Genomic DNA, 15,336 nt, shown 5'->3' on the forward strand with positions numbered 1-15,336 from the left:
AAATCAAACCCCCCCCCCCCCCCCCAAAAACTAATCCCTCCTGCCTACAGATTGTCCATATCCCTCCGTCTTCCTCAAATTCATGCCCCTATCAAAACGTCTCTTAAAAGCCTCTAATGACATATGTAAGCGTTGTCTCTAGGCCCCAAACAGCGAAATGACCACTTCCCATCCTTAACTTGACAGGGTGTTATATTTGCAAATGGCTCTGGTCAATATTTGGAGATTAAAAGTGGCTGAAGACCCATCTCTAACTAATGCTGCTTGTCCACACAGTCCTTTGAGGAGCTCGGTTCAAGTCTCTAGCTGTAGTGTTACAGGTTACAAAGTAGCTGCCACAGACTGCCCTCGCTTGGTTGCTTCACTCAGTTACCTCAGATGAGTATATTGAAGAGCTCAAATTTGATCCCTTGTCCCTCCGACCCATCTGAATGGTTTTTAAACATTGTATTGTACCTCCCGCTACCATTTCCTCTGGCAGCTTCTTTCAAATCCAGTCCACCCTCTGTGTAGAAAAAAAAATGCCCCTCAGGTCCCCTCCCTCTCACCTTAAATAAATATGCTCCAGTGTTAGGCTCCCTTGTCCTGGGGAAAAGTATGTGATCATTCATCTTATCTGTTACCTCATTATTTATTTAGCAATACAACACAGTGTAGTATCCCGGTCATTTTCAAGAAGCAATGCCTCAAAAAGGTAGTGTCCATCATTAAGGACTCCCATCACTCTGTTCTCACTGTTACCATCAGCGAGGAGGTACACACTCAACTATTCTGGAACAGTTTCATCCCCTCTGCCAACCGGTTTCTGAATGGATATTGAACACTACCTCACTACTTGTAAATTTCTGTTTTTGCACTACTTACATAATTTAACTGTAATTCACAATTTTTCCCTCTATTATTATCTATTGCAATGTACCACTGCTGCAAAGGCGACAAATTCTACAACTTATGCCAGTGATATTAAATCTGATTTTGATCCTAATAGCCCTTCAACCCACATCGCCCCAGCAACTCCCAACAAACCTGTTTAACCCTACCCTAAACACGGGACAATATACAAATTTACAATTAACCTACCCAGTACATCTGTGGACTGTGGGAGGAAACCAGAGCACCGGGGGGTGGGGGGGGGGGAGGGAACCCATGCATTCCATGGGGTGGGGAACATACAGACTCCTTACTGAATGGCGCTGGATCTGAACTCTGGAACACTCCGAGCTGTAACAGCATCGCGTCAAATGGGGTGTATAGGGCTAGTTTCGGCAGGCACTTGTAGGCTGGATGAGCTGGGTTGAGTGGCTTGTTTCCTTCTTGTAATTCTCTGACTCTGTGGTTCAAACCTCCGAGGTTAAGAAATGGTAGGTGGTAAAGAGAAGCCCAGGAAAATGTGTAAAATTACTATGCAGCAGCATGACCTAAGAGAACTGTGAGAATGTACTACTTTAAAGAAAATATTTCAATTACTGCAAATGATGTGTTAAATAGTGTTATTGTTCCATAAAAGGCCAGAGGCTTGGGTAGACTTACCTTGTAGTACACTGCATTCACTACATTCTCTTCTGATTAAGCTAGTTTTCTTTGAGTCCTGCAAAGCCCTTAAACATCTGGGATATTTGGAATTATTTTGATCAGAGTCTGTTTCTTAATATACATTCTGAGTTAGTACAACTTCTTGGCAGGGACGTACAGTATTAGTCTACAAGCACTTGTGGTATAAATCATCCCTTTAAGCAAATATATTTAGATACCAAGAACTAATTCTCTTCCAAATCTCTTACTTCTGAGCCCCAGTGATAGCTTTCATTTACATCGGTCTAAAGGTAATGTTCCTTTGACAGCTGTCTTGAATCATTCTGCCCTGGAGTCTATACCTGCAATCAGTCATCCTGTAAATTATAGAGGAATCTTTTCCTGAAGATTTATTTTGCAGTGATATTATTTTTGAACTCTGATAGACTTCTTCAAGTGTTTATATAATTGGCTCTTTCATGGTAACATTGTAAAGTTGTCAAGTTTCACCTTTTGAACTGCGGCATGTTTTGAACAGTTGAACATCAGTTTTGGCTGGATGTTCACCAAAATCAACTTCTAGTCAAGTTCTAAAGTAACAGCCCCTTTCTCTTATTTTCTACTTTGTCTATTTTTTGTTTTACTGAAGTGGTAAGGAACTCACCCCATGGGATTCATGTATTATAGCATGGGTAGCTTGTGGGCCACATCAAGGGAATGCATCAAATAGTTATGCTTGTGTTTTTACAGTTGAGACCGTCAAATGCCTTTCAAGAATCAGCAACCTTTGGTATTGATTTTAGTGAGCTTCCAGCCAGAATTTTCAAGTGATGTTATATTGAAATAACATGCTTATTTTCTGTAAGGAAACCTAAAATGGCCTCCACGTGGGCTCATTCTAAGGTGGGGTTTAAGCTTGAGAGACAAGCAGCATTACTCAGGAAATAAATTGAATGATGTTTGTATTTAGTGCGATTGTGTCACACCACACAGAAATAGTCCCTTTGATCATGCAAAACATCAAGCACCCATTAACGCTAACCCCACACATTCCAGTTTTTGTTCATCAAATCCCCATCACACTTTTATGTTCTACCCCTTGCCCTCACGTAATGCTGTGGAGATTGGTTGTAATAAGGTAGCAGCTCTGCTGGCTTCTCCACTGTGCCTCTCTTTGCTCCTCTATTATTAAAACCGACAGAAAATTGACTTTTGTTATATCCCTGCAGTGCCTTGGACCCATTTGGAGTTTGCAGCCTGAAAGCATATAGAGAATAAACTAGAGAGAGAGAAAGAAAAAGCCTGAACCGTCTCTCTTAAGGCTTGGAAGCTGTTATCCCAGTGAGAGAAATAAGAGTTCATATGTTCATGCTCCCTAGTGAAGAAAAATGATTTATTGGAGATTTCTCTTGAACCAAGCCTCCACATTGCAAAATAACCTTCTGTTAAGAAGGAGCTCTGAGATGACAAGATAATCTGAGACTTTTACACTACACTTCGAAGGGAAGCATAAATATTGTATGTTGTACCAGCAAACCAGACTTTTACCATTAAGCCTGGATCTTCTGCAGTGTGTAACATAATTTATTTATTTATAAAGGATTAACGATGTCTTATTTTTCCTTCATTATTTTATTGAAGGTTATAAACATGGGCCCAAGCAGTGCACCTGGTCTGGCTGTCCAAATTCTGATTCCTAGCAGGCTCTTTACAAATGGGGCAGATATCTTTCTTGTCCAGGAGGCTGTGGTGAGTATACAGGACTGTCAGTAATTACAGCAGTAGTTACATCTGTCTCATTTTTGTTTCATTTTCTAATTCTGTTATCAGGTTTATTATATATTTAACAATTGAGGAGTGCTGATGTGGGACTTGATAGTTTGGTGAAGTTAATCTTTTCTAGGCTTTGAGTTTGTAATACATTCCAAACTTCTGATTTATATTTGTGTTTGGTGCTGCATGCACTAAGTGTCATTACACCAGAATCAAATTATTGCCTAAACAAATAGTTTCTGTTGGTCCAACCAGAATACGTCCTATTGAATCTTCTCTGCACTCAGCTCAGTGTAAAATTGGCTCAGTGGTGGGAAGAAAAGGTAATGGCCAATAGGTGGCTGCAAAGCTTTTGTAGTGGGGGTCCACAATTTCATTGGTAAGTCCTTTGCTTTTTGTGTTTTACATGAGAGTAATTATAAGACAATATCAGTATGTATACATCAGTAAGTGCTCTGGATTAGAATCATAGTAAGTTATTTGTCTAACAGAGTTCTGGATCATGATTCTGAGACATGATTTTCAGCCCACCAACTCAAGGAGTTTAAATTAAAGTTCTTAATTACATTTGGATTTATTAAAGTTAATTCCCTTAATGGTAACCATGAAGCACTAGATTGTTGCAAACACCCAATTGGATCACTAATATAATTCAAAGAAGGAAATCAGCCACTTTTACCTAGTCTGTCTCATATATGATACCAGACTAACCAACCTCATTGACTGAAAGGCATTTAGGGCTGGACAGATAAGGATGAGATTGCACTGGAAAGGGTGAATGCAGACGAGATTGATTTGCCAAGGTGTTGCATGGCATGAAGCATTTCAGCAATCAGGACAGAATGGACAGGCTGGGTTTGTTTTTTCCTGCTTATCAAAGAAATCTATGATCAGAGTTTATAGGTGAAAGGCAAGAGGAAGGAGATTTGGAGGAGTCTTGGAGAAAATTTTTTTTCCCATAGGCTGGTGAAACATGAAACTCAGTGCCTGAGAAGACGGTGGAGGCAGGTACACTCACAAATTTTAGAAGGTCAAGTTTACTTATCATTCAACCATGCGTGAACATCCATGAATACAGACAAACAAAACAGCACTACTGTGGGGCCAAAGTGCAAAACACAGAACCAACAGTCATACACAGCACAAAATACATACTGTGTAATGTATATCGATAGCAGTAAAATATAGTTACGCAAAAAAAAAAGTCCAGGTCCTTGAGTCCATGAATGTTGCAGCAGTCTGCAGTCAAACAGAGTATGGCTAGTCTTGCTGAGCAAACACTGGAGGGCAGCACCAACACTAGTGTGGATGCTGGGCCACAATTCCCCTGGCACACTGCTGGAGCACACTGACTCCAACTACTCTGGCTCTCCTGGGCGGGTGTAAACAGGCAACACCACAGCTTGAGGCCTGATCCTCACTTACAATGGAGGCCATGCAACTCCTCGCCTATCCACCAATAAACCAGTGAATCAAACTTGTAGTATTCCACATTAACAACGTCCAACAGTATCTTGCTATCACAAAAAAAAGTGACTAAGATGATCCCTTGCTGTTAGTTTAGCACATGGAAAGCCAAGAGGTAGGAGACCACGTGTTGAGTGCTGGGAACTGGACTTCATATAGATAGGTTCTTGGTGAGCAGCGGCCAAACTTGCAGTTTCTATTCCATATGAATATATGACTCTAACGACAACTATTAATGTTACCAGCAACGCCCAGGTTCTGTGAACAAATTTAACGTGAAAGCTAAATTGGAAGCATGTTAGAGAGATTAGCCAATAATTCAAAAATTGACCATTTGGTTGATGATAAGAAAGAAGACATTCAACTACAGAAAACTATCAAGGCTTAGGACACTGAAGAGCAGAGAGAGTTCAGAAGTATGCTGTGGAGCACCAGGTAACTAGATATAGTGGTTAGGAACAGTTACCATCCCTCAACCATCAGGCTTTTGAACCAAAGCAGACAAGTTCACTTGCCCCATCATTGAAATGTTCCCTCAACAAATCGACTCACTTTCAAGGACTCTTCATTTCATGTTCTCAATCTTTATTGCTAATTTATTTAATATTACTATTTTTCTTTTTGTATTTGAGCAGTTTGTTGTCTTTTGCACTCTGGTTGAACATTCAGTTTATGCGGTCATTCATTGATTCTGTTATGGTTATAATTTTATTATGGATTTATTGAGAATGGCTATAAGAAAATGAATCTCAAGGTTGTATATGGTGACTTGTATGTAATTTGATAATAAATTTACTTTGAAGAAGGTATTAGGATAGTTGCCTTCGTCATATAAGGGATAAAGTCCAAGAGCCAGAACATGCTCTAGAACTGCGTAATGCTGAAAAACCTGATGAGGCTCTGTGCTTGTAGTACTTGCATTTTCTTTCACTGGTTTTCAGCGTCATTGTAAGGGTCTCACAGAGACCTATCTTGTTTATCTGTAGTATATACTAATCAGTGGCATGACAGTGCTAAAAATGGTCAGGAGAATAGAAACCTAGATGAGGCAAAAAAAGAAAGGTGAATGTAGATTTAAATAAGAAAGAATTGTGTTGGTGAAGCTCTTGGATAGGCAGATGAGTATGTGGAGATTGGGGGGGATGTACAGGCAGAATGTCATTGGCTGAATTAGTTTGATACAACATCTTGGGTTAAAGGCAAGTTCCTCTGTTGTATTATGTTCTATAAATAGTCATGCAATATCTAAATGTGTCTGTAAGTTATTATCTCAAACTTTTAATTTAGTACAGAGATTAAAACTTGATTATTTCTTTGAGGTTTTGTAACTGGCTTTACCAAAGATTAAACAAACCCTCTAATTGAATAGAAACTGATGCCACATATTAAGGAACCCAATGTTTAACATACTAGCAATTCACTGTTAGACTAGTGTATGCATTTGTGGTTATCCGATTGTGAGGAATGACAGTACTGGGAATGGTAAAGAAGATGCTTGCACTGATATTTTGTATATATTCCTAGCCTAGCCATCTAAGACTTTGGCAATAATTTTTATTTATTTACTGAGATACAACACAGAATAGGCCCTTCTGGCCCTTCCAGCTGCCCCACCCAGCAATCCCCTGATTTAATCCTGCCTAATCACAGGACAATTTACCAATAACCAATTAACCTACCAACTGGTACGTCTTGGACTGTGGGAGGAAACCGTAGCACCCAGAGGAAAGTAACGTGGTCACGGGGCGAACATACAAACTCCCTCCAGGCAGCGGTGAGAATTGACTGTAAAATGTTATGTGAACCACCATGCTACCACGCTGCCGCAGTGAATGACGTGGGTGGAGTTGTCTATACCGCAGAAGGGGAGGGGATATGTATGAAATTATGGAAGCCTCAGTGGGATGAACAGGAGCAACTTCTTTCCTTCAGCACATGGATCATATAATTAAGATACTAAGAGGATTGGATGAGTTTTTTCAGCTGGCAAGAGATGAGATACTGTTGCTCATGGCTTGATAGAATGGTGGGGGTAGAAGCTTTCATCATGTATATAAAAACAATCAGCATGCTGCATGTGCTGTGACCAACAAGGGTACAAATTGAGAATTAGTGAGTGGATAAATTAGCTTTTTTTTACCAGCTACTTTGATTTCAGTGATTCTATGGTGGCTGGGATATGTGTAGTGTTACCAGAAAGGTTAGATGGCATTGCTTAATCTTTGCCCTGAAAGTGTTGCATGGAAACCATCCTTGAAGATCCTCTGCACTGTGGACCAAGTCACACAGGGTCCTGTGTAGTGCCACTTTAGTGCAGACAATGCTGAATTTCTAGGCTGAGTTTCCAGCTGTTGGGAAGTGTTTGATCTGAATGTCAAAATAAATGAAAAATAAACCAGGACTTTTAAATTACCTTCTTGTGCTTTCCTACACTTGGAGAGCTGCTATCTATCATCTAGACTTGTTTCACAATGCTCAGATGTTTTCTCTTAACAAATAACAACAGATAAGTATCTGAGCCAATGAATGTCAGCTGCAACATTCAGCTTATCCAGTGAATTTATACATTGGATGAATTGAGTTTTTGCACAATTGACAGAGTAAAATACTGTGCATTCCCGTTAATTGGGCCATCGGGGCAGCTGCTTATTTGGGATAACACTTGAAGAACAAAAATATATTAAGCAAATAGCTGGGATTCCCTTTGTTTATCTGGGACACTATGGGGACAGGAGACAGTTGGCAAACTGCTTTAGTCATGTACACTTGTGAGGCTGTTTGGAGGATGCAATCATTGACAGCGTTACGTGAAGGCAGTCGCAACTCGTGTCTGCATAGATTTTGTTCACTTACAGTTCAAATGATGTGACACAGATGAATTACTACGTTGATAAGTACTAGGAATTAATACACAGTTTTTTAGTACTGTAGCAATCTATTTCTTCTATATTTCATTTAAATATGTAAATTGTTATTCAGTTTGTCTTTCTTATACCTTTATAACTATTTCCATGAAATTTCAGCTATTTCGGGCAGCTGCTTAATTGGACAAAATATACTGGTCCCGATGTGTCCCAATCAAACTGGAATCCACTATACATAACTCTTACTGAATGTGTTAAGTGGTTTTATCTTGATTCAGAATTGAGGAGGTGCAGTTGACATATTCTTCCATGTAAGGCAACAGGGCATGGATATGCCCCATATTCCTCATGAACATTAATGAGAAAGTCAAATCTTAACATAGACTGGGTGCAAGTGCTTTCCAGATTGGAGGGAGAGAAATGAGTCATTGTGGCCCACTTCTGATGGCTTCCTAGTGGTTGGGTTGGCCATAAAGCAACATTAAAAGGGAGATGGGAACTCAGTCAAGAAAGTAACTTCAAATTAATAGGGATTTGAGGAGAGAGAAGAAAATCAGTGCATGGAGACTGGTACATGATTTACTCATGGTGGGGTCTTGGCAATTGTACACAACAATGATAGGCTTTTCTGATAAAGGAGACCAGGTAAGACATGTGATGACAATTCTATGCTGCTATTAAAGTCTAAATCAATGTTTAGCATATGAATATGCAATGTAAACTGCCCCATTGAAGGTTCTTGGTACATTTTGACTGAAAAATATCTCAGACCATGAGTGAGTCATGGAACAATTGCAGAACCTGTGGCAAGAAGGGGAGAAGATAGCTTGGAAAATTGTTCAGCCACCAGTAATTACCCTCATAATTTACGTAGAGGTGGGACATTACAGTAACTGGTAAGGTACTAAGGAGTGTTGATGAATGGAAAGATCCAGGGGTCTAAGTCCATAATTCCCTGAAAGTGGCAATAGAGGTGGATAAGTTGGTGAAGGTCGTGCTTTCATAGTCTGGGACGTGATGTTGCAGTTGAAGTATTGTGTGTAATTCTGGGTATTGGAGTGTGGAATGATGTAATGCATGAAGAAAGTGCGGAGGAGCTTGACTAGGATGTTTCCTGGACTTGAAAGATCTTGGTTATGGGGAGAGATTGGATAGGCTGAATTTCTTTTGTTCTGGATTGAAAGAGGCTGATGACTTCATAGAGATTATGAATGGTATAGATAGGATGGACAAGTGAAAATCCTTTTTACTTACATAGGCTGTCAAAAACATGACAGGAAGGATCTGAGGTGTTGGCAAACTGGATCCAGAATTGGCTTGGTGATAGGAGGCAGAGGGTAGTAAGGATGGTTGATTTTATGATTGGAAGTCTATATTAAGAGGTGTAAAACAGGGATTGGTACTGGGACCTTTGCTGTAATATATATAACTGACTTGAATGAGAATGTTGGTGGTTTAATCAGTAAGCTTGTAGATATAGGAAAATTGGTGATGTTTTAGATGGCAAAGAAAGAGGAATACCTATAGATCGTCTAAAAGGTTGGGTATCGTAACGGCAGATGGAATTTAAACCATTCAAGCATGAGGTAAACCCAGGAGTCCTGATGAAGGATGTCAGCCTGAAATGTTGACTTTATTCCTTCTCGTAGATGCTACCTGACCTGCTAACCTCACCGGCATTTTGTGTGTGTTACTCATGTATGTGTGTTACTTTGGGAGGTCGGATTCTGGGAGGGCATGGACAACAGGAGCGAATATATAGGGAGACCGTGGGTGCAGGTCTATAGATCTGAAAAAGAGGTGAAAGGGTGAATAGGGTAGTGAAAAAGACATTTGTAATGCTTGCTTTCGTAGGCAGAGACATTGAGGATGAGTTAGGACCTCATGCTACAGTTGATTGGACTGCACTTACAGTATATTATTGTATGCTATTCAGGTCATTACACTACAGGAAGGATGTGACAGGAATAGAAATAGTGCAGAAGAGAGTCACCAGGACGATGCCTGGACTAGAGGACTGCAGTAAAAAGGAGAAATTGGACAGCCTGGATTTATTCACGTTCAAGCACAGGAGGCTGAGGTGTGACCTTATAGAGGCTCACAAAATAATGAGAGGTATAGCAGGTCAGAACCTTTTCCCTAGAGCAGGGGAGTGTAAAAGTAGAGCGAACCTTTAAAGTGAGAGGGAAGAAATATAAAGAAGTTCTGAGAGGTACATGTGGAATCAGGTGGTGGAGACAGGCACAATTACAGTGTTTAAAAGATAGGATTAGTTAGGAAGGGCACAGTAGGATATGGGCAAATGAGATTAGCATGAATAGGCATCACTGCTGGCAAGGATGAGGTGGGGTGGGCTGAAAGGGGCCTCTTTCTGTGCTGTTCATATCCATGGTGGTTTGATTTTAAAAGGGTATGCTGTAAGTTTAAAATTAGTTTATTTGTCATAGGTACATTGAAACATGCTGTGAAATGAGCTGCTAGTGTCAAATCTAATCAGTGGGGATTGTGCTGAGCAACCCATAGGTATTGCTATGCTTCTGGCTCCAAAACAGCATGTCCGCGAATCATTAACTTAACCTGTCTTTGGACCACGGGAGGAAACCGGAACACCCACATGGTCACTGGGAGAAAGTACAAACTCCTTACACACAGTGGTGGGAATTGAGCCCTGGTCATTGATCACTGGTAAATCGATTGTGCCAACTGCTACATGACCGTGCAGTCCACATTGAGGGGGCAGCATTGGAAAAGGTCATATGTCAGTGATGATGAAACTGCTTCTGATTCAGATGCTGCAGGATTGAAAGGGATGTATGCAAGCAAGGGAAGAGATTTGTGTTTTTGATTTGAGAGTATGATACTGAAATACTTAGAGACAATGTTCTTGTGGGAACACCAGTGAGGTTATATACGTAGAATTTAGGTTTAAGAAAGGTGTAATATCTGTGTAGCACTGGTCTTATCAGGTGACTAATCGTCATACTCTTTTGAGAAAATCAAATTACGCTTGGTGCTAATAGGCCATTAGAAGGTTCTAGGTATCAGAAGGAGGCAGTGTGTAGAAACCACACACTTATGGAAATAAGAAAAAACAATATGTACAAAATATTTACACGAGCAAGAACAATTCAACATTCTGTTTAGGTTACAAATCTTAGACATCAACAAAAGCCAAATTCATGTTTAATTAGAATCAGTGATATTCATTAGAATAACCTTTGTTACGCCAATTTCTCTGACTAATTAGATCTAGTGTTATGCCCTATTTAAAAGTTTACAGATTAATCTCCCCTTTTTACTTGTCCCTAGTTAGTTAGAAAACCAAATATAATTCCTATTTCAAGTGTTATAGTTAATTTCAGTTTCAGTTCCAGGCAGTATATCTACAAGTTTAAATTCAAATTCAAAAATATATATACACCATTTAACAACAATTCTCCAATTCTTAAATAAAATAAATCTCATTCAGCAACTTATCAAAGTCTTTACAAAAATAATCAGTTCCTGCAGAAAATCAATTTGGATTCTTCAAATGAAAATAAACTTATACATCCAACTGTATTAAATCCTCTATGTTAGTGGTCGCCAACCCGTCGATGGCAATCGACTGGTTGATCTTTGAGACTTTCCCAGTATATCCCAAAAAAATAGAAAAATAAATACACAAATACTGTTGAGAGGTTGTTTCCGGGTTGTGGGGTTTTAGTTCCGTTCTTTCTGCCCAGTGCGCATGCGTATAGCTCCCTCCTCACTACACAGTGTAACACCGGGCCGCGAAGAAATGATTTGAGTCAGCTGCACCTTTCCTCATTCCCTGTCACGCCCACTATTGAACTCGAACCCACGCGAGGTCATCAGTCGCCTAAACACAGTGACACCCTCTCGCCAGTGTTCGCCTCACGCGGCCGGCGAGAACTGCTGATGCTACTGGCCTGGAGCGTGGCCGGCAATAAGTACTAATGCTACTGGCTTGGAGTGCGGCCAGTGAGAATCGCCGATGCTACTGGCCTGGAGCGCGGCTGGTGGGAAGTGCCGATGCTACTGGCCTGGAGCGTGGCCGGTGGGAAGTGCCGATGCTACTGGCCTGGAGCGCAGCTGGCGGGAAGTGCCGATGCTACTGGCCTGGAGTGCGGACAGATGGGCACCGCCTCCGAACCTGTTTAGCACAACGAATATTCGCAGATGGGCTCAGGGTTTTGTAAGTAGCAGAGCATCTACCCCGCTGCAATCTACTGAAACAAACATTTATCAGCCGATAGATCCTACAAGGGGGGCGGGCGTCCTGTCGCACTCCTCGCTCGCTTGGTCGCTCTCTCTGGACTGTGATTGCCGCGGCCCTGGCACAGGGACCTCCAGCCCTGACCTTGTCCTCTCACCCCACCCACGACTAGCCACACTAGCCAAGGTGGCTGGCGGCAGGCAGGCGGGAGGCTGGAATTCAGGCCGGGAGGCTGTCTAATGAGGCAATGAAGACCCCTGTCGGCCAATCCGCAAGAATATTGTCAATATTAAACCGGTTTGCGGTGCGAAAAAGGGTGGGTACCCTTGGTGTTTATACCTTATTTCTACTTCTGGGTTTTGGGGTTTTACTTCCAGTCTTTTCTGCCTGGTGCGCAGGTGTGTAACTGATCAATCTGGGGTCGATTTTGCCTTTCACTAAGACCGAGGTAGGGGAACTTGGGCTTAAAAAGGTTGGTGACCACTATTCTACATCAGTACACATTTTGTTCCCGTGCTGATTCGTCATCTTGGGTGGTTCATCATAGAAAACCGACAGCACAACACAGGCCCTTCGGCCCACAAAGCTGTGCCAAACATGTCCTTACCTTAGAAATCACCTAGAGTTACCAATAGCCCTCTATTTTTCAGAGCTCCATGTACCTGTTCAGGAGTCTTAAAAAGACCCTATCATATCTGCCTCCACCACTGTCGCCAGCAGCCTATTCCACGCACTCACCACTCTCTGCGTAAAAAACTTACCCGACATCTCCTCTGTACCTACTCCCAAGCACCTTAAAACTGTGCCCTCTTGTCCTAGCCACTTCAGCCCTGGGAAAAAGCCTCTGACTATCCACACAATCAATGCCTCTCATCATTTTATCTACCTCTAACAGGTCACCTCTCATCCTCCACTGCTGCAAAAGAAAAGGCCAAGTTCACTCAACCGTTTCTCATAAGGCATTCTCCCCAATCCAGGCAACATCCTTGTAAATCTCCTCTGCACCCTTTCTATGGCTTCCACATCCTTCCTATAGTGGGGCAACCAGAACTGAGCACGGTATTCCAAGTGGGGTCTGACCAGGGTCCTTTATAGCTGCAACATTACCTCTTGGCTCCTAAACTCAATCCCACGATTGATGAAGGCCAATGCACCGTATGCTTTCTTAACCACAGAGTCAACCTGCTGTACAGCAGTTTTGAATGTCCTGTGGACTCAGACCTCAAGATCCTTCTGATCCTCCACACTGTCAAGAGTCTTAACATTAATACTATATTCTGTCATCATATTTGACCTACAAAAATGAACCGCCTCACATTTATCTGGGTTGAACTCCATCTGCCACTTCTCAGCCCAGTCCCGCTGTAACCTCTGACAGCCCTACATACTATCCACAACACCTCAAACATTTGTATCATCAGCAAATTTACTACCGTAGATTCCGGATTTTAAGCCGCTACTTTTTTCCCACATTTTGAACAGCTTTGAACTTTGCGGCCTTTAAAACGGAGCGGCTAATACATGATTTTTTTCATGCTGCCTCGTAAACATTTTGCCTCATAACAGTAGACCAATAAAATTGATGAGTAGTTCACAGAGGTCCAATGAAATTGTACGATAAATCAAGCGCACTTTCACAATTAAATTATTGTAAATCAGTCATTTGTACTCACCCTCATCAACATGGAAAACACTCGAAGAAAAGCATTGTGCTGCCTTTATGGCAGTTATTTAGTTTATAATATTTTCGCTTAGTAATTCATTTTCTAGTTAAAGTTAGAAGAGTTTTAACTATATTTGTTTTCTGTACTACATCGCGGGATGCTATGACGTCACACCCGGTTTTGCCGCGTCTTGTGGGAAAAATGCCGTTTGCGATAAAACGGGACGGAGGGAGGGAGCGCATTACGCGAGCGGCTTTGGATCTGAGCGAACGCTGCTTTTAAGTTAAAGGCGATCAATAACTTTTCCTGGTAGGCTGCAGTATATATATTTTTTACCAGTCGTTAGGAGATATTGGAATGTTGTTCAGTAAAGAAGTATACGCAACGTATATTTAAAAGTAGCCGCGTTACGGGCACGGTTCGAAAAAAAGCATTTGCAATATGTATTTGTTTTTGTTACCATATGGATTTAATTAAAAGTTAAAAAATCCTCACGTGTAATATCTTTCTGTGTAAATATCTCATATTACAACGTGGGACACCTGCGGCCGAAAATCCGGTGCGGCCTGTACAATTAAAAAATTGATTTTATTTCTAAAATTAGAGCCAGCGGCTTTTAATCAGGTGCGCTCTGTAGTCCGGAATCTACGGTAACTCATCCCTCCACTTCTTCATCCAGGTCATTTATAAAAATCACAAAAAGCAGGGATCCCAGAACAGATCCCTGAGGCACACCACTGGTGACCGACCTCCATGCAGAATATAGCAAGTCTACTATCACTCTTTGCCTTCTGTGAGCAAGCCAGTTCTGGATCCACATAGCAATGTCCCCTTGGATTCCATGCCACCTTACTTTTTCAATAAACCTTGCATGGGGTGCCTTGTCAAATGCCTTGCTGAAATCCATATACATTACATCTACTGCTGTACCTTTATCAACGTGTTTAGACATATCCTCAAAATATTCGATCAGGCTCGTAAGGCATGACCTGCCTTTGACAAAGCCATGCTAACAATTCTTAATCATATTATGCCTCTCGCGATCTTCTCCATCAACTTATCACCCACTGAAGTAAGACTTACTGCTCTATAATTTTCTGGGCTATCTCTACTCCCTTTCTTGAATAATGGAACAACATCTGCAACCATCCAATTCTCTGGAACATCTCCCGCCTCCATTGATGATGCAAAGATCATCGCCAGAGGCTCAGCAATCTCCTCCCTCGCTTCTCACAGTAGCCTGGGGTACACCTCATCCTGTCCTGATGATTTATCCAACTTGGTGCTTTCCAAAAGCTTCTGTACATCCTCTTTCTAATATCTACATGCTCAAGCTTTTCAGCCAGCTGTAATCCCTACAATCACCAAGATCCTTTTCCATGGTGAATACTGAAGCAGAGTACTTATTAAGTACCTCTGCTATCTCCTCAGGTTCCATACACACTTTTCCACTGTCACATTTGATAAAGTCCTATTCTCTCACATCTTATCCTCTTGCTCTTAACATACTTTTAGAATGCTTTGGGGTTTTCCTTAATCCTGTTCGCCAAGGCCTTCTCATGGCCCCTTCTGGCTCTCCTAATTTCATTCTTGAGCTCCTTCCTGCTAGCCTTATAATCATCTAGCTCTCTATCATTGCCTAGCTTTTTGAACCTTTTGTAAGCTCTCCTTCTTCTTGACTAGATTTACAACAGCCTTTGTACACCACCATACTTTCTCTGTCTCATTGCTTCTTGGTTCATTGGAATGAAATAATATATCATCCACAGAAATTTATAAATTCACAAATTTATACAGAAACTTGACCAAATCCCTTGGTATGATTTTGCAGAACTAA

At 41.3% G+C, this 15,336-nt stretch overlaps 1 protein-coding gene across 1 annotated transcript in view; it reads left to right on the plus strand.

The window, feature by feature from the left end:
• The window catches only part of itga9 (integrin, alpha 9), a 425,264-nt gene that overhangs the window by 329,533 nt on the left and 80,395 nt on the right, over positions 1-15,336 (plus strand). Inside the window, exon 23 of the mRNA XM_073052451.1 lies at positions 3,154-3,261. Within this exon, the coding sequence (XP_072908552.1) occupies positions 3,154-3,261 (108 nt within the window). The remainder of the gene's footprint in view (positions 1-3,153; positions 3,262-15,336) is intronic.

This window comes from Hemitrygon akajei, chromosome 1, assembly GCF_048418815.1.
Source record: "Hemitrygon akajei chromosome 1, sHemAka1.3, whole genome shotgun sequence".
Lineage (NCBI taxonomy): Eukaryota > Metazoa > Chordata > Chondrichthyes > Myliobatiformes > Dasyatidae > Hemitrygon > Hemitrygon akajei.